Source organism: Marmota marmota, unplaced genomic scaffold (assembly GCF_001458135.2).
Source record: "Marmota marmota marmota unplaced genomic scaffold, marMar, whole genome shotgun sequence".
Lineage (NCBI taxonomy): Eukaryota > Metazoa > Chordata > Mammalia > Rodentia > Sciuridae > Marmota > Marmota marmota.
The window spans coordinates 11,297,708-11,323,294 of NW_025999983.1; the positions used below are offsets into that span (position 1 = coordinate 11,297,708).

At 40.9% G+C, this 25,587-nt stretch overlaps 1 protein-coding gene across 1 annotated transcript in view; it reads left to right on the plus strand.

The window, feature by feature from the left end:
• Nucleotides 1-10,787, plus strand: part of Nox3 (NADPH oxidase 3) — a 54,883-nt gene extending 44,096 nt beyond the window's left edge. Inside the window, exons 13-14 of the mRNA XM_015498693.1 lie at nt 9,114-9,267; nt 10,582-10,787. Of these exons, the coding sequence (XP_015354179.1) occupies nt 9,114-9,240 (127 nt within the window). The 3' untranslated portion in view covers nt 9,241-9,267; nt 10,582-10,787. The remainder of the gene's footprint in view (nt 1-9,113; nt 9,268-10,581) is intronic.
• Nucleotides 10,788-25,587: the final 14,800 nt, after the last annotated feature.

A 25,587-nucleotide genomic window follows, 5' to 3' on the forward strand; every position in this document is an offset into this window, starting at 1 on the left:
TAATATTGTCATCAAGGCAGAACATTTTCTCTATCTGAGGCAAAACTGAAGGAAGTGAGGGAGTGTAACAAGTGGGCATCTGGGAACAAGCAAAGTCCCGAGGCAGGAGACGCCATGATCCAGGAGGCCAGTAGTTTGGGACAGAGGACATGAGAGGGAGAGTAACCGGGGGTTGCATTTAGGAGAAAGGACAGTTGCAGATCATCATAGACTTTGAATTTTATTCACAGAGGAGAAGCCTTTTAGAGGTTTGAACCCAGGAGTGACATGAGATCTCTCTGGCTGCTTTAAGGAATAGTAGGGCCTTGGACAGAAGTGGAGAGGCAGGCAGTGGGCAGTGGAGGTAGCTTGGTGGAGGCGGGGCGTGGCAGTGGAGGTGTTGAGAGGCCCTTACATCCTGGGCAGGTTGCAAAGGGAGCTGACCTGATTTGCTGATGGGTTGGATATGAGGCATGAGCCAAACCAGGATGAAGTCCCCATTTCTACCTGGATGGCACTGTAAGCGTTCTGGTTGTCAGTCAGAGGCTTTCAGGACTTTTTTCTTTGACATGTTCAGCTGAAGATTCCTGTTACACATACTGGCGTCAAGTAGGCAGTGAGTACGCATCATGATTTCAGGGCAGGAGCTGGGTTGGAGGCCATAACACCAAATGAGATGACCAATGCAGTAGAGAGAGATCAACAAGAGTTCCAAAACCCACAACATTTGGAGGGTAGGGAAAAGCCTTCTCCTGTGCAGGTCCCAAAGTTGAATAAATCTTATTCTTATCTACCTTATTAACCATGCTACTTAGGTCTTCCATAGCCCAACCTTCTTTCTGTCCACTTTATCAGAAGTAAATTAAAACATCCTAGGGTTCTTCTGACTACATCTCTATCACCTGTGACTTCTCCATGCAGCTTCCTTACATTTCTGCTCTCTGGTCTTCTTTCATAGGAGTTATGCTTTATTAACCTTTTTGTAGCTTCCTAGTATTTATTTCTGCTCCATAGAATTTTTTTTTTTTGGTGAATATTATTTAGGTCAGTTCAGCTCCTTCTTACATTTTTATTTTTTTGCATGTAGTCTGTTTGTGCCAGAACTATCCATTTCACTCTTTATTATTTGTCACTACATTGTGAGACTTCTTTGGATCATTATTGAAGGAGCTTTGTGAAGAGAGAAGCGTGGAAGAAGTAACCAGAGGCCCTCGGGGTTCCTAGGCATACAGTTCCAGTGTCCTCCTTCTGTGTGAAGTCACTCTGACTTCAGCTGCCCCAGCTCTCCCTGAGCCCTGCTTCCTGGACAGCCTGCCTGAGAAAGCCTGCACCCAAGACAAGAGTATTCATTGAGGAGGCTCCTGAGCCCACAGCCCTGGGTAAAAAACAGGCTGAGGGAATGTCTGTGGAAATTTCCTCCTGACCTTGAGTCATCTGAGAGCAACAGATTTCCAACAAGAAAGTTAAAAACAAAAAACAACAACTTTTAGCTTCAAGGTTGGGGTGGAAGTGGACCAGCTGCACAATCAATTTCAAAGTCTCACTTTTACTCCAGGGGCTCAGCCTTAGATGCCCCAGAAGAGCTGCCAACCTGTGGCAAGTGGCCTTGGAGGCTCTTTCCAGGCCCCTCATCCACGAGTCCACTTGTTCCCCTTTGCCTCTAGCCTTGGCTTTTGTGGACACCTGGCCTAGACTCCAGGGCTGGAGCGCCACCTTCTCTCCAGCAGGTTTTGCCAACCCATCCTACCTTCTAGATCCTCTGAATCCAGTTCCTCTGGGCTCCTTTCTCAACACCTGTTCCTGGATCCTGGAGCCCAAGTCTCTTTGAGCCCTGAGAGTCACCACCGGTCACCTTACCCCCATCCAGTTCTTGTCCAGTGCAGAAACAAGTTAATTTCATCTACAGATTCCTTAAAATACTTAGAGGTAGAAATTAAGAGGTCCAAAGCTCATATATGATCACTAGGGTTTTGGGGTTGGGGGGTGGGTTATTCCTACTTTCACCTTTTGGTGAAAGTTTATTTTTGACCAATGTTTTGCACTCAGTTTTCAATTATCACAAAAGGAATTTTCCCACTTTGCAGGCGTTAAACAGGGATCTATATATCTTGTAAGCTCTTATAGATAGTCCGGCTCTTTATTAGGCTCCTCTCCTACTGACATCCCACAGCGCATTTGTTTATTTCTGTTACACATGAAGTCTGCAGCCCAGTGGGGAAGGCCTTTCAAACCAAACCATTTCATTATCTCTCTCCCCTCAGAAAGTGTGAGCCAGAAACACGGTGCGTCAGGAGACTGAGGGTAAGACTGGGTTTGCACAAACTCTGCCCAGAAAATTATGCTTTGCAGGGCTGAGAAGTGAGTCTGTCCAATTTTTGCAGGGAGTGAGCAGCAAAAACAGTTTTAAGCTGGGAAAACTGTGGCTGTCCCTCTCCCCACTTGCCTTGTCAGGAGTGTGTTCATTTCTTTCTAGAAGCTGGAATCGAAGTGCAGAAATGTATTTGATGTCCAGTTGCATTTTTCAGCACATTAGCTTTTCAAACTCTCTCTCCCCCACGGATGACTTTGCATCTTTCAGGAGAGAAGAGGCCCCCAGGTTTGCATGTCGTTGAATCAAGCCTCTACAGCATACTTCCTAGCCCAATTTTTTTTTTTTTTTTTGGTACTGGGATTGAATTTCGGGGCCCTTAACCACAGCATCCCACACACACACCTTTTTTTTGTATTTTATTTAGGACAGGGTCTCACTGAGTTGTTTAGGACCTCACTAAGTTGTTGAGGCTGGCTTTGAACTTGCAATCCTCCTGCCTCAGTTTCCTGAGCCACTGGGATTACAGGTATGCTTCACCACATCCAACTAGATTTTCTTAAAATACCATATTTGGAATAGCCTAAGACTCTAGAACACAGCAACTTGTTATATAGTTTCAAACCTCAATATGACAAATATCAGACTCATGCCCACAAAGTCAGTTGTTACTTTGTCCCTGGGAGAGAGGAGTCTCCAGCAAGGAAGCTGTCCCCGCCCTTCTAGAAGACGTTCAAAATGACCTCGTTGCAATAATTTTTGTTTTCTGCTGTGTAAAAGGAGATTTATGTTTAATGAAGCTTTTAATGAAGAAATCTCGGAAAGAGAATGCCAATAAAATCTAATTTTTAAACAAGAAAATCTAATATTGAAAAGTATTTCAATATCCTGGCCTTTGTCCAGATAGAAATGAAACACACAATCCAATTACTGTTCTGCACAAAGGACAAAGTCACATTAATTTTCCTCAGGATGCTTATTAAAGAGATAAACAGTATGTTTTCCCCTTATTATGTCAAGGATATGTTTGTTCCTAAGCCCACTTGGCCACTCCTGCAGACAGGCTTGTCCTGTGTTAGCTCCTATCTTTTGGCAAAGAGGGTTCAGAAGGAATTGGTAGATTTGCTAGTGGTCTCAGAAAGGTCCTTTGTTCTCGAGGGCCTTTGAAGTAGGCTCTCCACCATGTCTATTCATCAGTGCAAAGCCGAGGATTCTCAGGACTTGCTCTTGAAAAGACATTTACCTGTTCACTCAAAGCTAGAGTTGGTTCTTGTTCTGAGAAGGAGTTAAATCAAAAGAATAAAGGGAAGAGGGGCAAAAGTATTTTTTATAGAACATGAAAAACAGCACCAAAAATAAAGCTTGAAGGGAAGCAGATCAAAGAGAGTTGGGCAAGCTCTAAAGGAAACAGAAAATTGCAAAAATAACAGTAATAGAGAAACAAATTGATGGCATCAAAACGAATACAAATAAGGAAGAGGGGAGAGAAATTAAAAATAGATCAAAGGCTGGAAATAGAAAAAAGGAAAGCGTATCTATTGTTTTTATTTGTCATTAATATTGGTAATTATATCAGCTGAATTTGCAAAAACAAAAGAATAGCTTTAAAAGGCAATCAGCAAATAGTAAGTATATGTATAAAATAATGTCTTTTATTGCTATTACCAAACTCACATGCCTGTGATAATTGTTGTTTATTGCTTCAATTAGACAAACACAAAAAAGCACTCTAAACAAAAACAATGAAAATCATTCTCCTAATTAAAATATAGTAGGCTAATTAAATAATGCACTGACATCTATGTCTTATTAATCTATAGAAATGTGTCTTTTACCAAGGGGAAGCTAAATTTCATTGTTTTGGTCAACACCCTCAATATGTTCCCAAGCTACAGACGAGTATTCAGGAGTCAGCTGATCATTGCCAAGAAGGTAGACAGAATGAAAATAAATATAGCTTTGTCACATCAAGCTACTCCTTTGTCAAACGCACATTTTGTGTATGTGCTCAACCTTCTGAATTTCTGGATCAGCTGTTTTTAATTAATTGAATATGAGCTTTTTCCATAGGGCTTCCGCGTTTGATCTTACGCTTCAGATAATATTTATAGTTTGCTGCTTTTGACTTATCTGCTAATAACTTGGCCGTGCCTCCTAGGTGTAAACTTTATGTAATTAATTATCATAACAACTTTAAAGCTCTGGCCACTTTTGGAAACTTCAGAAGTGTTTCTTTTATCTTGACGGGAAGAATAAGCATATGACATCCCTTTTTAAAGCAGTTCGACCCAACCCAACAATGAAAAGAGGTGTCAACTTGCCACATGATTGGGGGCTTCGGATCCACATGGCATGAATGTATTTTAGACCACCCATTGTTTTCAGAAATGTAAAAATACCTTTATACTAAATGGAGTAAATGTGTCCATCTGGAACCACATTTGCTTGTGTGCACACCCTTCAATTCTCATTTGTACGTGCATATGTGCAAAATGTTTTTCAATGATATTTTTAAGACATTAGCATTCAGAGGCTAGCACACAAGGTCTTTTATCTAACAGGATATCTTAAACATTCATTATATGACTAAAATATTCAGAACACTCAAAGAAGTAGACTTACATGAAAATCCAACACATGATAAATTATAGCTTTGTGAGAAAAATAAAGCCACTGTAAACTGAGGATGCGAATACTGTCAGCATATTTAAATAGTACCTTCCCACCAGAGGGCATCTGCCTCTCTGATTAGAACCAAGTGAAAATACAACAAAAATTACTAGAATTACTCTACGTGTGGTTGGGGGGATTAGGGAGGAGAGTAAGAAAGTAGAAGGTGGTTTCTTTATTGCTTTGCAAAGCTGCTTTGATGATGTTATCTATCAAATTATGAGCTGTGGCAGCAGGTTATTTATGCATGAAGTGTATATATTTTAGTGCTTTGTTGGGGTAGAGGAGGAGAATAGGATTGGGGGGAAATGGCTCTACCAGTTTCAGAAATCCAAAGCTTCCAAGTTAGCTGCTTTTATTTTTCTCCCTTATAAGATCCTAAGTCCCTCAAGGGCAGCAGTTTTATCCATACACCTCAGAGCCTGGCAGTAGCCAGCATGAGCAAGAGGAGAGATGGAGAGATGGAGGAGAAAGCTAGGACCAGAGTCCTAGCCAGACATCTCAGCCTGCCAAAGAAGATGAAGCTGGTGGGAAGTGGGCAGAAGAGTCACACCAGAGCACTGTTAGGTGGGTCTGCAGCAAGTCATGAACAGCCCAGTAATTAACACACAGAGGAAAGTCATGCAGCCAGCAGCTACAACGGACTGGAAGATAGGTTTAAAAAAAAAAAAAAGCTGGCCAGCACAATTATCATCTGTGCTTATGAAAAAGAAGGTGTTGTATAAACTATAATTATGTGATAAATCATTTGGAGGGTTTTCTAATGAAAAACACTCACTAGGAAAGATTAACCAGAAGTTGTGTCCATTGTGTGAAACAGGGTCTATAGCTCTCGGTGCCTTCTAAGTCTCCATAAATCCACGGGAACCTTCTGTTTATCGATTTTATTTGCAGAATGCACTCAGGGTATAAAGTAATTTGATTTTTTTAAAATGGGGTTTAGGGTCTGCCCCTACAGGGTTATAACTTACCAAGCATAAAAGCCAACACATAAAAACAAACACACAATTTAAAGAGAGAAGAGCTCACGGCAGCAGAACCTGGGAATCCTGCAAGGTGGTGGGATTACTCCCAGGCGCACCCACACTCCCATATATCTGCTGGCTGAAATCTCCTGGCGGGTGATATTTTGGATGCCTTTCATGCATGGTATCGCTGCCCTGTTTTGAAAAATACACCAGCTCCACAGAGAAGAGCACAGTAGTTATTTAGCAAATATAGAAGGAGAAAGGAGGATTTTCCTTACTGTTTATCAGAGCTAAAAATAATGCTGTGAATGTTAACCATCTTTGCAGCCCATGTGAAATGTGTCCTTTTCTCATCAAAGTCAGCAGCCCAGACTGATCAATGCCATTAACATTGTCCCTGATCCAGCTCCTCTCGCCTGTGCAAACTCCACGGCTTGCAGCTGTAAACCCAAGAATAAATAGTGTCTCGTGGTTTTATACTTCTTTTGCAGAGAATCTTTTTTTTTAATTCTGAGCAATTGTGGGTAATTAAATTTTATAGAAGAATTTTTTTTTTCTTTACCAACCCCATTAGGGTTCCTTTGCATTTGTCCATTGCCTCATAAAAGAAAAATAAAAAAATTAAAACTGCCACGTCTACGCCTTAACCGCTTTTCACGGAATCTCAGCCCCGTGGTTCACGGTAGGCATTCGTGACAAGAAATCTTCATACTTGGAATTGTAAATGCCAAGAGGGCAACAGCAGGCAGGCAACAGAATGCCTTGCTTGGGGACAGTGATGTGCAGCCAGCTGGTGAAGGGCTGACCTTTTGGTCAAAGCAAAGATAGATAATGAATGGCCTTTGTAAGACTTTTTGGCAATCGCATAGCCATGACAGTTATGGACCCTGAGTACAGAAAAGTATGCACTTAGCTGTGCAGTGTAATAGCCATCACTTCAAAGGGGCAGGGGAGCTGTGAACCGCTGGGGACCCAGTGGTACACCTGGCAGCCAGCAATCAGAAGCCTTTGAAATGGAGTTTTAAAGGCAGAGCATCAAAGAGCACCATTGGCTCCTGCAAACAGTGACTGTGGCTGTAAACGAAAGGACATCTTAGCCTGTTGGGAGTGGGCCAGTGGGCAATCTCTTTGGTGACATCTACACTAATGGAAAAATATCACCACCCATAACAGCATCTTTGAAAAATGGATGCAAGGGTCCCTCTGGGCATCAGACACAAAGCAGAGCTGTGACTTCTCATTGGAAAGGGTTTTACCTGACTCATGCATCACTCAAAATGTTTCATTCCAGAGCTCAAAAGACATAGTGCTGATTCAAGTAAGTCTATCATCGCCTCCGAGTTAATACCTCCCTCCCTCCCTCCCTCCCACTCCTGTTCAGCTACGTGGAGTAGGCAGAGTCCTGCAGACACAGTGTGTCATAATGACGAAGATAAGCTAAGAGTCACTGAGAAATCACCACATGCCACACTTGAGGCCAAAAGCTGGACCTGCAGCAGCCAACCTGGTCTTCACAGCGATGCTACGAGAGCAGAAGAGATTCCAGGAGCTGGAAACTAGATTTATGCTCCTCAATTTACAGATGAGGTGATGGGGGCTTTGAGAAGATAATTAATATGCCCAAAGTCACCCAGCAGCCAAGTGGTGGAACCAACAGCACCCTGACCCTGTCCTTTCGCTCTGCAACCCCCTGTAAATTGCTTCATTAAGTCATATTTTTCAGGCTAGGGAATATTTTCTGAAAAATTACTTTGTCAAATTTAGCTGTGGGGAATGATATCTTTGAGAGTCGTACTTACACATTTTAAACATATTGTCATTTACAAATGAAGCCATTTGATAAGTTCTTTTGAAGCTAGTCTAAAATATCATTAAACCATCGACTTCCACCATGGTTATTACAGTTCTGGAACACATAATTAAAAGGTGGCTCTGATACGGCAGAGAACCCTGCTTCTGTGTCAGCTAAGATGAACTAGGCTATGTAGGCATTCCCCAACAAAAGCCAGATCTGAAGGAATACGACCGGAGAGTGCACTGGTCCTGGGTCTGAAGAATGTTCCTAAGACAGTTCCTCAAAGGGAGCTCCCAGGACATTGTGTGTCAATATTACCCAGGCTCCATGTTAACCATGCATTCCTTGGAGCCAAGGAATCTGCATTCTAACCATCTTCCTAGATGACTTGAAGCATGGTAAAGTTGGAGAATTTTTGATCTGGACTAGAGTAACTAATTTGGCTCATGCCAAAGACTGGAAAAATGCTACAGGGCATAATAATATTCAAAACAAGGGAAAAAAAGACATCATCTCTGTAACTCCCTCTAGACCCACAAACATCACAACTTCCAGAGACAAGCTGAAGGCTGGCGCTGTGATGTCACAAGGGATTTGAGCCGCCCTGGAATAGTCACCATATGTAAAAATATCTCCTCAGCCATGTTATCCAAGATGTCATAATTGTAGAGGACTGCGTTTGTTGACCACATTTTCAGCAATGTCTTTTTTCCTTCCATCTCTTTGTTTTGGACTTCTTGGAAAATTAAAGTAATTCCAACAGAAGAAATAAATCAAGTTGCTATTACTTCTGTATAAATTTTATTATCTATAAAAAAGGCAGGGTTGAGCAGAATGTTAGTACTAACTCACCCTTTTAAAACCATTTTGGATGCATTATCTCATTTTGCTTTCCATAAAACATATAATGTAAATAAAACATATCATGTAATTATTGTCTTGGTTTTATATCTATGGAAAATAACATCTCAGGTCTTGCCCAAGAGCATAGAAATCATACTCAACTTGACCTTCTTCTTCAACAAAGATGTGTTGACTGTCTTATATGCTGGGCACTGTCCTGAGGGCTGGGATCATACCAGATCAGGTTTCTGCTCTCAGGAAGCTTATATTCTAGCCATGGATCCAAGAAGATGCTAATCAAGGTCACCTGATCAAAAATCCAGGTGACACCCTCTCTCTCTCAAAACCTCCTGCACAGCCATCTGGGTGAACCCCTGAATCTGGGAGGGAGCAAGGTGCTGAAAATAGGAAGAGGGAATCTAAGGAAAAAGGAGGTAGATGGATGCAGGTCAGTAAATGAATAAGCAGCCTACATCCACAGCCCCTCCGAGCTCTGCAATTGTCTTGGCCTCGCCCTGGGTAACACTGCTCCCTTTTCCTACCCCTCCAGCAGCAGCATCGGTGTGTTCTTCTGTGGACCCAAAGCCCTGTCAAAAACCCTTCAAAGGATGTGCTGCCTGTATTCATCAGCTGACCCCAGAGGTGTTCATTTTTTTTACAACAAGGAAAGCTTCTAGATGTTGGAGGTAAAATCTACACATTGTGCAAGTGCTGTGATCATCTAGGTCAGGGTCCCAAATAGCCAGGCTTTGTGGACCTACCGTCTCAATCTCAGCTACTCAGTTCTGCCATGGTTAGGGGCCCAAGGAGCCACCAACAAGAACACCAAGGGATGGGTGTGGTTGTGTTCCAGTACAACTTTATTCACGGACACCGAAGGTGAATTTTACGTAATTTTCTTTTGTTACAAAATTTTTATTTTCAACTACTTTCAAATGTAAAAGTCATAGTTAGCTAATGGATCATCCAAAAATCAGGTGGTTGAGGGCTGGGGATGTGGCTCAAGCAGTAGCGCGCTCGCCTGGCATGCGTGCGGCCCGGGTTCGATCCTCAGCACCACATACAAACAAAAATCAGGTGGTGGGTCCAACTTGGCCTGTGGGATATAGCTTACCCTATGACTCAGGTCATCTTTCTCAGACTCGATGTCACACTTAACATTATATCCAGTCTGGAGACACGTTGCTACTTGGCCTGAACCTCCTTTAGAAACCATTTCAAAGTTACTTTACCCTGATGACTGACATCTGCGTTTAGGTCCAAATCCGCTCTTTTCAGATTTGAAATTAAGCATCTTTGTGCTCTTTTTCATCCTGTGAGGACCAGAGAAGTCACCAATGGGGGTTATCTTCTACAAAACCGTTTACGTGAAAATGATAACGAAGCTATTCCCTGGCTATCCCTTATCTAATCCAAACAACTCTAAATTTTTAGCCTTTCAGCCCAGGATGTACATTCTAGCTCTTCAATTCTTCTCATTGCTCTTCTTCAAAATCACTTACATCCACTCTAAAAGTGTGGACGAAAATGAGACATTATGTTCTAATAACTGCATGACCAGTCCTGGGCAGAAGTGACTTTCATGGATCTTATAGGCCACATACAGGACATTAAACTCTGTGTTTGCCTCCTCCCTCGTTCCCTTCCTCCCCTCCTTCCTTATTTCTTTCTTGTTCTCTTTTAACAAATACTTTTCATTATTATCACATTTCTGTCTACAGTGATCCTGACTCTTACATCCCAACTCAACTTCTGCCCCACAAGATAACTGGGATCTTCATTTTAATTTTAAATTCCATCTGGCCAGTTTTTCATACCATGCAGCTGTTTCACCCCCAAAGGATTCCAAGACATTCCTCACATCTTAGTTTTCTTACTTAGTTGTTGGTTAATGTTTCTGAAGTTTTCCTTCTAATATTTCAAGATTGTTCTGAAGTTTAGACCCAGAGACCAAAAACAGTATGTAGCTTAGTAGTACCTACAGGTTTAATTAGTAACATCTCAAATCTTTTGTTTAGGTTTACAACCAAGTTATTGCCTTCAAAGAAATCCACCAGGAATTCCTGTGAGCACCTGTTAATGTCAGCATCCAGTTGGAAACTGGTTAATGATAGCTAGCCACTGAGAACACTACACCAAGCCATATTTTCTTAGCCTATGAATAATATGTCATATACAATAGAAGAAAACATTTACTGAAATTAAAAGGAATTATGTTTTTCAAATGCCTATTATGTTTGTAGACTGTTATCCTGTCATAAAACAGAACTAAACTGGTCTGACATGATTTGCTTTTACAAAATCAGGCAGCCACATACACTCTTCCAAGTTTTTCTAAAAGATGACCTAATCATTTGTTTTACATTATTCTCAACATTTGATACTAATTCTATAATTTCTGAGGTATATTTTAAATTTACCCTAAAGAAAAAAAAGATGAATATATTCAATTATGTCTCTAAAATGATTTCTAGTACCCTGCATTGGAATTTCTCAGTATTTTTAAGTGTCACTTGATGCAAATCATTCAAACTCTACTAAGTTTAATATACTCAGTCATTTGTGTAATTGTTTCCGCCATTTTAGTTTGATTCAGACTTTAAACTAGAAATTTCTGTAGTCAGATCTAATGTCTAGCAGAAAAACTTATACATCAAAATTTTTTCTCTTGTTCATATCTAGTTATTACTTTTCTTCCCTTGCCTTCTTGAAAATCAAATGTACTTTTTGATCATCCAGTTTTTGTCTAATAAAATAAAATATTCTTGTCCTTAAAAATAGATTTACCTCATCTTTTGACTTCTGGAGATGCTATTCAATCTTTATGTTACTCACGTGACATACTATATAGAATCTGACCTATCCAGGAGAAAAATAATAATAGTAACCAGTAGATTTATTTAGTTTAGTAATAACCAAATAGAAAATGTAGGTTTTAAAAAGGAAATTCTCACTTCAAAATAGAAACAAAAAATGTAGCAAACCTATAAATTCACTTAACAAAAATTATGCGAGATTGTTTGACAAATGAATAAACAATTACAGAGAGACATTTTCAAGTGAGTAGAAGTAGCAGATTTCCAAATGTGAACATTAAATATACTAAGATGTTAAATTGTTCCAAATTGGTAGGCTGAAAGAAATTCTGGATTTTAAACCTCTCTCTCTCTCTCTCTCTCTCTCTCTCTAAATGGAAGATATTTCAAAGTTTATTTTGGAGAGGGCATAACAAAGACAAGCAAAAAATAAATTTTAAAAATGGAAAAAGAGAAGAATGGAAACAAAGGAAAGGAAAGAAAAAGAAGATGATGGTGGGGGTGAGGGGGGAAGAAGAAAGGAAGAAATTCCATGAGAAGAGTCATCTTGAAACAGAAGACCCTAGAGCAACCAGAGAGGAGAGGCTGTATCTACAAGTGACCAACAGTAACTTTGACATTGACCTTCCCAAAGCATCACCGGACACCAGGTGATAACAAAATACTATCTTCAAAGTGCTGAGGGAACGTAACTATCAGTGGAGAATTTGGGGCTCGGTGAAATTAGTATTCAAAGGTCAAGGCAAAAATCTAGATATTTCCAAACATCAAAAACCTAAAATTTACCTCCCTCTCTGAAATAACTACAAAAGGATCTATTTAAGAAAAGGAAATTCAATTAATGGAATACAATAAGCAGTGATCAGCAAAGAAATTGAAAAATCTTTTGTCAAAATCTCTAAGCATTGATGGCAAGAGAAAATGAGTGGTTACTTTAGAAGGAACATTTTTAAAAGTAGAACTAAAGTACTAGACAAGAATAATATGAGAGATGGAGGGTGGCACCGGAACTAGGGCACCCCAAGGTCCACACATTGTTCAGGAGAGTGAAAGAACTATTGATTAAGTATAGCCTTTGTTAGGTTCTGTAAGTTAATTAAAAGAGAGAACTTCAGGGTTGGGGATGTGACTCAGTGGTTAAGTGCTTACCCGGCAAGATGGAAGCTCTAGGTTTGATCTCCATCACTGGGGGGAAAAAGATAATTTGAAATGGATTCATTGCTCACCACCACCCCCTCTAACACAGCTTCTCTAGTCTTCAGTTTTTATTGAACCCAAGCTTCTGATCTGTGGGAGGTCAAGCAGTGTTGGAAGAAGTTCTTGTTACTTCCTCTGCTTTAACTCATACATGAGAATGTCAGTCTGCCACATTTTTTTGCCAAGTGATAATCTGGCAGTATTTAGTATTTGTGGACCATATTCTCTTCCTTTCAGAACTTTGTACGGTTCAATGACAAAGTACTTCTAATGTCATTGAATACTGCTGCAGTGAAGTATGAGGCCAACTTCATCCTCTTCCCTTTGTAAATAAATTACTTTTCTTTTTCCTGGATGCCTAAATAATTCTTCCCTTATCTTTTGGGCTCATAACTCTTCTGTAATTGAATATTTCTCATGAATTTTATTCATATTCCCGTGTGATTTTTGAACAACATTATTTTGTGCACTTCAGAAAAATTTTCTTGCATTAGGTCTTTGAATACATTTATAGCTCTTTGTTTCCTTATTTCAGAAGCATCAATTATTTTTTATATTTGTTCTGTTTAGTTATACCTAACAGTAAAGTGTATTTTGACATGGTATACACATCAATTGTTCTTACAGTTGATCACTGGTTTTTCTTTTCTCTGACCTGTTAGTTTTTTTAATTAAGTTTCCCCCCCGCCCCATTTTCTTAAGACGGTCATTTCTCCTAATTGGTTACTGACTCATAATCCCTTCTGAAATCCTTGGAACAAGATATATTTTGGAATTCAAAATGATTTCATATTTTAGAAAATAACAAATGCATATTCCACATGTTATGTAATATTCCCAATGGAGTCTGGGCAGTGTTCAGAAGCATTAATGTTTTTTCAAAGAAAACTATGAATATGAATATCCAAGTTACATTGAAAAAACAAAGCTTATAAATAACTTCACATCTGTTCAGGACATGTTATGCCTCCAAGTGGGTTACCAAAAGAATAAATTAAAAAAAAAAAACTACTCAGTTTTCATAGTTACTTAAACTTGGGAATTTCATATGAAGGAGGGATTTGGACTTGAAATTGAGCTTTTAGAAATGTCTATTCTTTTCCTTATGTTGATAAGTTTTTTAATTCATTCTATAAAGATGCTGCTTTGAGCCTTGATGTATGACCTTAGACCTGTAATGTCCCTTTGGATCTCTCAGTGTTTCGTTTTGGTCCTGTATTTGTTTGGTCCTTTTATCTTCTTTCTCTCGCTAATGTTCTCATGAAGTTCTCCATAATACAAACAAATAGGGAGGGATGGCTGAGTGACGGCTTCTGCCAGCTGGGGGACCCTCTTCTCTGCGTGGCTTTTCCCCTTTCATCCTGTAGTACCTTTTCACAGTTGCTATGTATCCCTGGTGCTTTTTTTTTAACCTTATGTTAGTTAATTGCCCAAGCATTTTATAGGTTTTATGAATAAATTGTGGGTTATTGTGGGTTGTTTACACACACACACACACACACACACACACACACACGATCTCTAAGACCATGTTTTCTTTCTTTTTATCTTTTTTGTTGATGTTGTTCTCCCCACCCCACCCGACCCCTGCTGTCTGTTACCTTTCTAACTATAAAGCTTTATTGACATATAATTTATAAAATTGACCCATTTGAAGTATACCATTCAATCGTTTTTGGTACATCTGTAGAGTTGTCTAACCATTACCATCATCAATTTTAGAATGGTTTCATCATTCCAACAAGGAAGCCTTTATCCATCAGCAGACAGTCCCCCCAGTCCCCCAGTGCCTCAGCCTCAGACAACCACTAATCTGCTCGCCATCTGAGTAGACTGGCCCTTTCTGGACATTTCACATAAATGGAATTCTACCATATGTAGTCTTTCACGACTTGTTTCTTCCTCTTAGCATGTTTTCAAAATCCATCCGTGTTGCTGCAAGCACCGGGGCCTTGTTCCTATGTTGGTGTCAAACAATATTCCGTTGTAGGAATACGCCACAGTTCATTTCCATTCACCGGTCGATGGCCTTTGAGTTGCTCCCACTTTGGGGCCGTTATGAATACTGCTGCTATAGACATTCACCTACAAGCTTTGGTGTGGACCGTGGTTTTGGCCTGGGTGTCTCGTGTGTTATCCGTCTTTCTATAGATTGAGAGAACACCAACTGCATGGAGTGCTGTTTAAGAGGAACTTGGTTTAGTGGTTCAGAGCCTATGTCAGATTTATAAGCCCCATTCAATCTTCTGGGATCATATTGACTGCCCTGTGCCTTGGTTGACTCCATTAATGGGATAAGGGAGGGTACATCATATATTTCCTTGAGGAGAGGCTCCCAGACTTTGAAACTTCGAATCTTTCCCCCAACAAAGTGCAACACTGAAATTCTCTTCCAGCAGAGAAAGACAACTATTTTTTTTTATGCTAAGGATTGAACTTGGGGGCACTCGACCACATCCCCAGCCCTATTTTGTATTTTATTTAGAGACAGGGTGTCACTGAGTGGCTTAGAGCCTCACTGTTGCTGAGGCTGCCTTTGAACTCGCAATCCTCCTGCCTTAGCCTCCCGAGCTGGGTAATCCTGTCGCTTCAAACATCATCTGTTTCCAGATAAGACCCCAAATTGAAACTCTAACCTAGCCTTCTCCCCTGCCTTCCAGTCTGGTATTTCACCTCCTACTTCACCATTGGAAGAAGCAGCAGCAGCCCCAAGTTTACATATCCAAACCCAAACCCTGGGCCACCTCACAATCCTGCTCCCCCTCCACTTGTCTTCTGCTGTTGCACCATCAGCTACCAAAATGCCTCAGCTGAAGACATTGAAACCTCATCACACTCCAAAGCCTGCACTAAATTACTGCTCCATAATTTCATTTGTTGCACCTTTTCTAATAAACATTTCAGAAAATCGTGGATTTTGCTTTCTTGTAGTTGTTGTTACGAGGATTGAACCCAGGGATGCTTAACCGCTTAGTCCTCCTTGGCCCCTTTTTTACATTTTATTTTGAGACAGAATCTCTCCAAGGAGTTTGGAGCTTAGCTAAGTTGCTGAGGCTGGCTTTGAATTTGAGATCCTCCTGCCTCAACTTCTGGGGCCACTGTGATTACAAGTGTGTGCCACCACGCCTGGCTAGATTTTGCTTTTGTGGGCTCCAATAGGAACAATAGAAATTTCTAAGTTAACACCATCGCTTTTGTCCAATCCACCTTCAGGGTAACTGCATACTCACAAGCAAAGTCCACGCACACTATTGCCACAAAAGCGCTGCTCACCAGGCTACCAGACCTTCCCTGCTCTAGGAGGTGGGCCTGACTCAGGCGCCTGGGTCAGCATGTTTCATCCACAGAGGTCACTCACAACCGAACAACCTGAAGCAGCTTCTTACACACCCACCAGCTATTATCATGTTGGATTTTGTTTTCTCTCCGTGTTTTCCTATTCTGCAATCTTAAGCGGTTCCCCCTATTAATTTCCATAAGAAAATCCACAGCCCTCCCAGTTACTTTTTCCCAGTCCTTCTTCCCAAACTGAACAAAAGAAAAGTTGCTTTAAGAAGTCTTTATCAATTTCACACACCTTCAAATTACTTCCAAAAGTCCCATTGGTCTTAAAGAGAACAGCTCAATAATGCTGCCGTCTCCGTTTAGTGATTTCCTTAGGTAAATCCCTAACTACGGAAAGGAACACCATCATTACATACTTACATAATAATCTTGTGCCACACCCTTCAAATATTCAGTCAACTTACCTCCAAAGTCAAATTGACTTTTTAAAAAATGCTTAAAGTGTAAGAACAGCATTAAAAATATAAGGTGCCAATAAATAATTTTAACAAAATATGTGAAATCTCATCAAAGAAAATGACTATAAACTCTATTAAACCTGCCGCCTGCTAAGATGAACAGAGATGCTGCCGTTCTCTACCCTGTCTCTGCCCTGGGCGACTATGGGTAAAGACCTGTCAATTATTCCTGTCTTGCACTTTGGAAATATCTGTCAGAGGCCAAAGAGTGTGTGTGCTGGGGCTGGGGGCTACAGAGACAAGAGAAGTGAAGAAAAGAATTCTTTAAATCTGCGTATGAAGTCCTAGGTGGTTTCCCAAGGGGCCAGTGTGTGAAACCAACCAGAATCAACACAGCCAATGATTGGAGCGTTGAACTCTGGTGAACAATACAGCCCAGGTTTCAAATTGGCCTCTGGGTTACACACAAGTAGAGCATACCAAAATAGCACTGCAGAGCCTTTGAAAACTAAGTTGATATTTGAGCCACAGACCACAAAAGTGGGCCAAGATGTGTATTCTGAACCTAAACCTGCTAAGGGCCTGCTAAAATAGGAGATCTAAATGAGAAACGGAGTGTCGCAGCATTGTACTCAAAATGCACAGGATGTAATCCAAGAGTTTTGTCACACATAGAACAAGGAAAGCTCAACTCAAAAGGAGAAAGTCAACAGATGCCAACACCAAGATGACACAAATGTTGGACAAAGACTTTTAAAAATAGCTATTATAAAAAAACATTCCACCAGACAATTAAAATCACTCATGAAACACACGACAAAAATATTCTCAGCAGAGAAACAGAAGATATAAAAGGAACCAAATGCAAGTTTTAGAACTTAAATTATATTAACTGAAAAGAAAAAGTCACACTTGTTGGCTTGTGCCAGGTGAAATGGCACAAACCAAGGGACCGATTAACAAGATTAACAAGATGGAAGAGAAGGAGGCATCAGATTTTTCTATAAAGGTCCAGATAATTAATGTTGAAGACTTTCTTGGACACATATGGCTTCCCTCACACTTACTTCTTTGACTTTATTTTGTAACCAAAGCTTTTATAATGTAAATCATTCCTAGCTTATTCTGAATTGTATAAAAACAAACCAGCAGGTGGATTGGCCCACAGGCCACAGTTGGCTGATCCCAGAATTAAAACAACACGGATCCACTTTATAATAATATTAAGGGGAAAATTGTGGAAGAATACGTATAGAGTGGAACCACTAAATAAAATTGCAAGGCAAGCAAAACAATATTATTTATATACACACACACACACACACATACACACAATCACAATATGTCCACACATATTATAAGTGGACAGAACTCTCCAGAAATTAAGCCCCAAATTATTTATGATGAGAGCAAAGAGAGACTGGAATCAGATATTTTTATTTTTTTTATTTTTTAACTGATTTTATTATTTTTTTAATACACGACAACAGTGGAATTAATTACAATCCCTATTACACATATAGAGCACAATATTTCATATTTTGTATCTCTGTACATAAAGTATGTTCATATAAATTTATGCCATTATACATGTACTTTTTTGCATTACAATTCTTAATACACATATATACCACAATTTTTCATATCTCTGTTTGTATATAAGGTATTTTTAAAAAGAGACTGAAATAGTGTCCTCAATATTTATTTCTTAAACTGGCTTTTTAATTTGTAGTACATAAGATGGAGTTTTGTATATACCTGATATATTTAATAATATGAGAACATTCTTGGATTCTTCAGGATAGATCATGTTAGGCCATATAACACATCTTAACAAATTTAAGAGCCTGAACCAATATTATGTATCTATCTTTTCTGACCATGATGGCATGAAACTTGAAATTAATAACAGAAGGAATCTTGGAAAACTCACAAATAAGTAGAAATTAAACAAAATACTTTTGAGTAATTAAGAAGAAATTAAAATAAATTTTAAAATATTTTGTGGTCATAAAAATGGAAATGAAACATCCTAAAGCTATGTCAGAATTGCTGTTATTAAAAAAGACAAATACTAACAAGTATTGGTGAAGTTGTGGAGAAAAGGGATCCATTACATACTGAAGGTAGGAATGTAAATTAGTGCAGCCATTATAGAAACCATATAGAAGTTCCTCAAAACAACTGGAAATACGAGTATATGACCCAGCAATCCCACTTCAAGTATATATCCAGTGCAATTGGGATCAGTATGTTAAAGATACACCTGTACTCACGTTTACCTCACCATTACCTCAATAGCCAAGATACAGAAACAATCCATCAATGGATGGATAAAAAAATGTGGATAAATAAAGGAAAGCATTCCATTGTGTATATATATGTATACACAATGGAATGTTATATAGCCATTAAAAAGGAAGTTTCTGTCATTTGTAAAAATATGAAGGGCACTAGAAGACAATGTGAACTAAGGCAGGCACAGAAAGACAAATCCAGTACAATGGCACTAATGTGAAATTTTAAGAATTTTATCTCATAGACACTGAGTACAATAGTGGTTACCCACCCACAGAGGGTGTGGAGGAGGGAGAAGAATGGAGAAAGAAAAGATGATGAAAGGATACAAAGTGTCAGATGGGAGGAATGAGTCTTTGTCATGTATCCTACTGCGGTGATGGCTGTAGTTAAAAATAATGTATTTTATATTTCAAAATTGCTAGGAGAATGGGTTTTTAAGAGTCTCACCACAAAAATGATAAGCTGGTGGTAGATAGATTAATGAACTTGACTGAATCTTTCTATAATGTATACCTCACATTTTATCCCATAAATATACACAATATTTTTCAAATTAAAAATAAAAGGAAAGTTACCTGAAAAAAAAATAAATCTGAAGGGGAAAATTCCTAGTAGATTTTTGCTGTTAGGCGAGGGGCGATTCCCCAAGTTATCACTGGGACAGACAGCTTCTCCTCAATGCCTGGGGTTTCCCCAGTTCCCTCCTGATGACATTCTGTCATCTATGCCATCAATTACAGGTGACATTTTGGACACTTGGTTTTCTAGAAACAGGGAGAGTATTTTTAACATACCTCTGTGATTTGCAAAAGTGTGAATAAATCAAAAACAGTGTTTTTAAAATGGTGCGTCTTGTCATTGTGTTTGTGACAAGGGACCTTGACTTGTTTCTCAGGGATGGGTGTCTTGGAAACTCCCACAGCCTGACTGAAAAAGACCCAGTCTCAGCAGGGACACTGGTGCACGCCTATAATCCCAGGGACTCGGGAGGCTGAGGCAGGAGGAACACAAGTTGGAGGCCAGCCTCAGCAATTTAGCGAGGACCTAAACCACTTGGTGAGACCCTATCTCAAAATAAAAATAAAAAGGGCTGTGATGGTGGCTCAGGGAAAGGTGCCTTTGGGTTTAATTCCTAGTATTAAAAGAAAAAGACCCAGTCCCTGGCACCTCAGCCCTTCCTCACCACACACACACAAACACACACACACACACTCACTCCTCACTATGAGGAAGGGCAACACACAACACAGGAGCCAGGGCACTGCCATGGGGCTGGACATCAGGAGACTCGAATGAGCAGGGCAAGGTAGAGCGACCACAGCAGCGCTCAGCTTCAGGTGAGGGCCCCCAGGACTGCAGGGTCATCACTGGGCTCCTGGGTGTGCACCACGACCTTGGAACTCCAGGGGATGGAGGTGTTTCAAGGCCGTGCATCCGTGGACTGGATCCCTCCAGGTGCCAGGCAAAGCTGAGCCTCTCTGTGCCCAGGAAGACCTGGCCTGGCTCTGCGGTCTGGGGAGGGTGATGGAGGGGACAGGGAGGCAGCAGGGGCCCCTCTTCCGCCTGCTCTGTTTCCTCCAGCCTCTCCTGCTTGCCCCCACCCGGGGAATTAATTATTTATACTCACATCTGCAGCACATTTTTCAGATTCAACGCCATTGCAAAGAAAGAATCACAAAATAAAGCCATGTTATTGTGTTTTAAAAATGGTGCGTCTTTGTTTTAAAATTGCTTAAGTTTTTGAAATGCCTCCCCATCCTGCATGATTAATGTGATGCATACAGTGGAGCTGCACTGAGAGGGGAGAATTGCAGTCGCTGCCAGTTCACCTAGAGGCATTTATCTTTTCTTTTTTCCCTGGTGCCTGCGCTGAGCCTGAGGGTACACTGACACTTTTTTTTTTAATAAATTAAGCTTCGTTTTCTTTTTTTTTTTTGCATGTGTGTTAAGAACCTTGAAGGGAATGAGCAGCGTCTGCAGCCTCCAATACCAGCTGCCATGGCAGGAAAGAAAGAGGTGACAATTTCCCACAGATTCAGAATGATTGTTTTAATGGGGCTGCAGCGGAGGTAACAAGCACAAAGATATCGGCGCTGCCAGGACTAGCAGCCTCGCTCCCCCAGCCTCCTGCTACATGATGCAACATTTCGCTTCTGGCTTAACGTGGCATCTCTTCCCTGCTTTGATTTATTCCCACTTTTGCAAATCACAGAGGTATGTTACAGGAGATGCATTTAGGGCCGTTGTTATAGCTCATTGAGGAGCACGGCTGTTATTCCACCAGAGGACAATCTCATGCATATCAGGGTGAGTGACCTAGAATAAAAAGGAAAGGAATTTCTAGGGGAAAAAAATAAAAAAATAAAAGGAGGAGAGAACAGGAATATAGATGTTAGGCAAGGATGAAATTGTATTTACCTTGATTGAAAACTCTTTTATTATGAACATAATTTAGATCAGAATGGAAAAGAGAACTATTGGGCTCCCTGCCTGGCTGGGAGGATTGCTGAACGCACAGCCACTACAATAATGTAAGCGCATATGTAATGACTGTGTTATTGTGTTTATATACGAAAGCATTATGCTCCATCAAAGGAAATGAAAAATACCTTCCCGGGTTTGCTCAGTCAGCTTCTTTAGCAGAAAGTGCTTGGAGGTGTGGAATAGCAACCTGTGACCAAAATACAGAGTGGAAAAGAACTATGCCGGCTTAGTCTGAGGTGGAAAGTGTGCGTCCATCAGAGACGCTGCAAGGCTGACCAGACCCTGGGGTCTGCAGAGGGGTGCAAGGTGCAGCCTCTATTATGGTGCTGGCCTTAGCAGTCCTTGAGCACTAATTATGCCCCACCACGGTGTCTGGTAAGACGTCATATAAACAGCAGCACTGTCCACAGGGAGCTTAGAGTCCACAGGGGGCAGGTGAAATACACACGCACACACACACACACACACACACACACACACAGGGACTGTTAGAAATAGGAGGGCAGATTTTAAATGAATTGCTGAAATGATCCAAACTCTAAGCAAAATATTCTAGGAATCTAGCTACTCACTCTCTCTCTAGAATGTGTGTTTATATACATATATTCATATATAAACATTTTTATTTTGGCATGGTATGTGATGTGTATTTTTACATTTTCCCTGAACATGCTCAATGAGGAAGTTTCCATTTCCTTATTGCTGTGACTTTCTCCCTGTCAAATCTCCGCCATGACCCAGAAGGGAAAGCCAGTGGGCACCTGTGCATTTGCACCCCACCCACGGCCCTAGGTGTGAGTCCACAAATGCTTTCACTGTCAGCTCAGGTTGCCTGGACTCCCCTTGATGCTGTAAGACGGCACTGGACCCAGACGGTGGTACAAAGGGGAACAAAGCACATGACCCTTTCTGAGCTCTCATCGTGAGCTAGAACTCTGCTCAGTGTCTTACCTGTTCCGTCATTTGATTCATGAAAGTTTCACAATCAGGGACTTGGTCTTGGGGTGGACGCTGAATTCCTCCTGCCTAGACAGGGCTTGGCAGATAGATCATGCTGGAAAATACTTGTGGAGTGAACGAATCCTTAGAGCAGATCTTCCAGGTGTGTCTCACTCGCCTCCTACCTTCCTGACCAGGAGACTTAAACTCAGAGGTGGACTGACTGGCACGCAGCCATGTGGAGAATCTACTCAATGACCCATGTTCAAGACTAATTAGGCCTGGCTCCAAAGATGAGCTTCTAAAAGACAAAAAGACCACACCTGTCCTCACAGGGCTTACACTCAGAAGGAAACGACACTTTGCAGACAAAGAACAACAACGCATGACCCAAATCTCTGCGAAATTAACCGAACGTAGAGTCAGCACAGGGAGTGTCTGACGGATGATATCCCTGGCCCTACCTTTCGCTTTCCAACCTTCCACTAGCACTAGCAACTCGCTCACACACCTATGTCCCTGGTGGGAAGGAAAGTGGCTACAAACACATTTGGGTTTATGTAACCATGTTGTTGTTGTTGTTGTTTTTTTAATATTTTTTAGTTGTGGTTGACACAATACCTTTATTTACTTATTTATTTTTTATATAGTGCTGAGGATCGAACCCAGGGCCTCGCACGTGCTAGGTGAGCGCTCTACCGCTGAGACACAACCCCAGCCCCTAACCATGGGTTTTAACCTGAGTGAATATACAAGCCAAAAAATCCTCAAATGTATAATGCCAGTTTACAAAAATATATTTTTTTTATTTTTCTCTCTTGCCTTCCTATTAGTGATTCTGGGAATTTCCAGATTAGTTCTGTGGTTTTCCTTCTCCCCTTACACCAGATCACTGTGGTAAGAAGGGGCACTCACTAAGGTCAGCCATAACCAGGCACAGTGGCACACTCCTGTAATCCCAAGAAACTCAGGAGAAGAGGCAGATCACAAGTTCAGAGTCAGCCTGGGGAATTTATTTTTCAAGACCCTGTTTCAAAATGAAATGTCAGAAAGGACTGGGGCTGTGGCTCAGTGGTCAAGCACTTGCTTAGCCTGAGTGAAGCCCTGGGTTCAATCCCGGGTACTGTAAGGAAAAAATGGGCGTTCCCAACGCTGAGATAGGAGTCAGGACAAGCAAGGGGTGAGCCTGAATACCCAGGTGGGAGGCTGCAGCCCCACCACAGTCTCGTGCAGATGATGACCATGGTGGTGGGCGTGGCTGATACAGTGCACCCTTGGAGAGACCAGGCCCTCACCATCCTAACCAGCCATCAATTCTAGTGTCACTAATGGTGAGACAACCAGAAGTAAGGTACCTCCCAACGTGATACCAGATGAAATACAGGTACAAAATGCTATAAAGTATTCTTTCCAACATGTCAAGTCTTAATCTATCCCCTCATTACAGGGGATATAAGGGTGGGTTAAATGACACCACAAGAAAACAATCAGACAAAGATGGAAGGAGGGACATTAGGAAGGACATAGTTTCTAGTCTCTTCAAAAGCCAATGTTATGATTTTTTTAAGGCAATGTTGATACCTTAAAAAATAAAAAGAAGGAAGATTTTTCCATATTAAAAGATATTTAAGAGACATCAGAGTCAAATGTGACATTTAATTTGATTCAGGCTTAAGCAAATGAGCTATAAAAGACATTTGTTGGAGAGAATTGGGGAAATTTGAATATAGCTGGGTACTAGATGATGTTGGAGAATTCCTAATTTTGTCAAGGATAATGATGGCATGATTATGTAGTAGGTGTCCTTATTTCTCAGAGGTGTGTATTGAAATATTTAGGAGTAAATTGTCATGGTCTCTATAACTTGGTTTAAAATATTTCCACTGAAAATAAAAATGACACAAATACAGCAAAAGGTGAATAGTTACTAGGTGAGGTGAAGGGTCGGTGGGTAATTCTTCTTCAGAATCTACTTTTCAGTCATAACAAGAAAATTTAAAAGGATGAGATGATGCGTGTGGATTGTTTATCAGAATGCCTGGCACACAGTCAATGCTTGTTAATATTGGCTTTTATCATTATGGTTGTTTTTATTATTTCCAAGCTGTCATCCCTGCTACTGATGCCCGCTGGCATTACCATGAAGGCTGCTGCCACCCACAGTCCAGAGCAGAGATGACCAATGTGGGGTATCGTCTCCAGTGCCTCCCCAGCCTGGAGAAGCCAGTATTGCTAGGGCCTGTACCCTCCATGATGTGGGTTTTTGCTACCTTCTCTTTGAGGTTTTTTGTTGCTCTAAACGCAGCCTCTTCCACAGGGACCAGACCTGAGTGGCAAGCAATGTGGTCAATGCAAAACCACAGCTGCTCAGCGCCGGCCAGCAAGCTGTGCTACAGGAGGGTGAGGCTCCTGACCCTGGCCTCATGCTCCCACAGGAAGGAGCAACAAGCGACAGGTCCCTCTGGAAACTTTTTGCCTCCTCGCCCGCCCTTCCTGTAGAAAGAGGATCACTTATGGGCAAATTTGGGAGCAAGCGCCAGACATAGGCAGCCGGGGCCCTGCCAAGGCAGGTCAGGACCTCTGGGTCTGTTGCCACATGCCAACACCTAATGGCAAATGTTCCGTCCCGACAGCCAGGGCCTTGGCTCTGCCTGTGACTGGCAGGTCAATTTGTCTGATTCTGAGGTTCAAAGTGGAAGTCCACTCTCTCACATGTTTTCCAGTTTTGCAATAAAATTAACACTTTCCCTTCCATCTCCCATCTCTCTCTCTCTCTCTCTCTCTCTCTCTCTCTCTCTCCTGCTTATCATTTAGTTTAGAACTTAGACAAGGGTTGGATAAGAAGACATTATCTTTTAATTTCCTCAAACCCTAATATCTAAGCCTGGTTTTTCTAGTGAGCTGAACTCTTCCCCAGGTCTTCCGTGTAAACCAACACACGCTCCGCCCCGTGAGTCATTCAGAAATGATTGAGATGTGCCTGTATTTTAGTAAAACACAGTTGATTTGAGATTTCAGTTCTGCATGTTTTTAAAAAGCTTGATAAACTGTGTGCTGCTAGATATCAAGTTTATAGAACTGGGCAAACAGGTCTTCTGTGAGTCTGACAGTCAAGAAATTTCCAGGTTGGAGCACACTCTGAGCGAAGCCAAGTGAAGGGTGAAATTGCCACCAGGTCTCCTGGGCATCTATCCTTCAACTGAAAAAGAGGGAGAACAAAGCCTTCTGGGCCACAAGCGTGGAGTTAGCAGGTCCCGTAATAATTAATTTTTTGATGGTTTGGAGAAATGCTAACGTACATCTCACTGTTGTAATATCTATATCCTGGAAGAGGCCCTCTCAGGAACCTTCTTGAACTCTTCATCACCTAAGAATTTCAAGTATCAGGAGAGATGTTTTCTATTACAAAATATGTGTTGCAGAACCACTGTTATGATGAATTTTCGTAAGAATGGAAAACAGCTATACATAAGCCAAATAAACTTAAGACAGTATTATTAAATTTTTTTATAATCTTTAAGTGTGATAACATATGTACAATTAT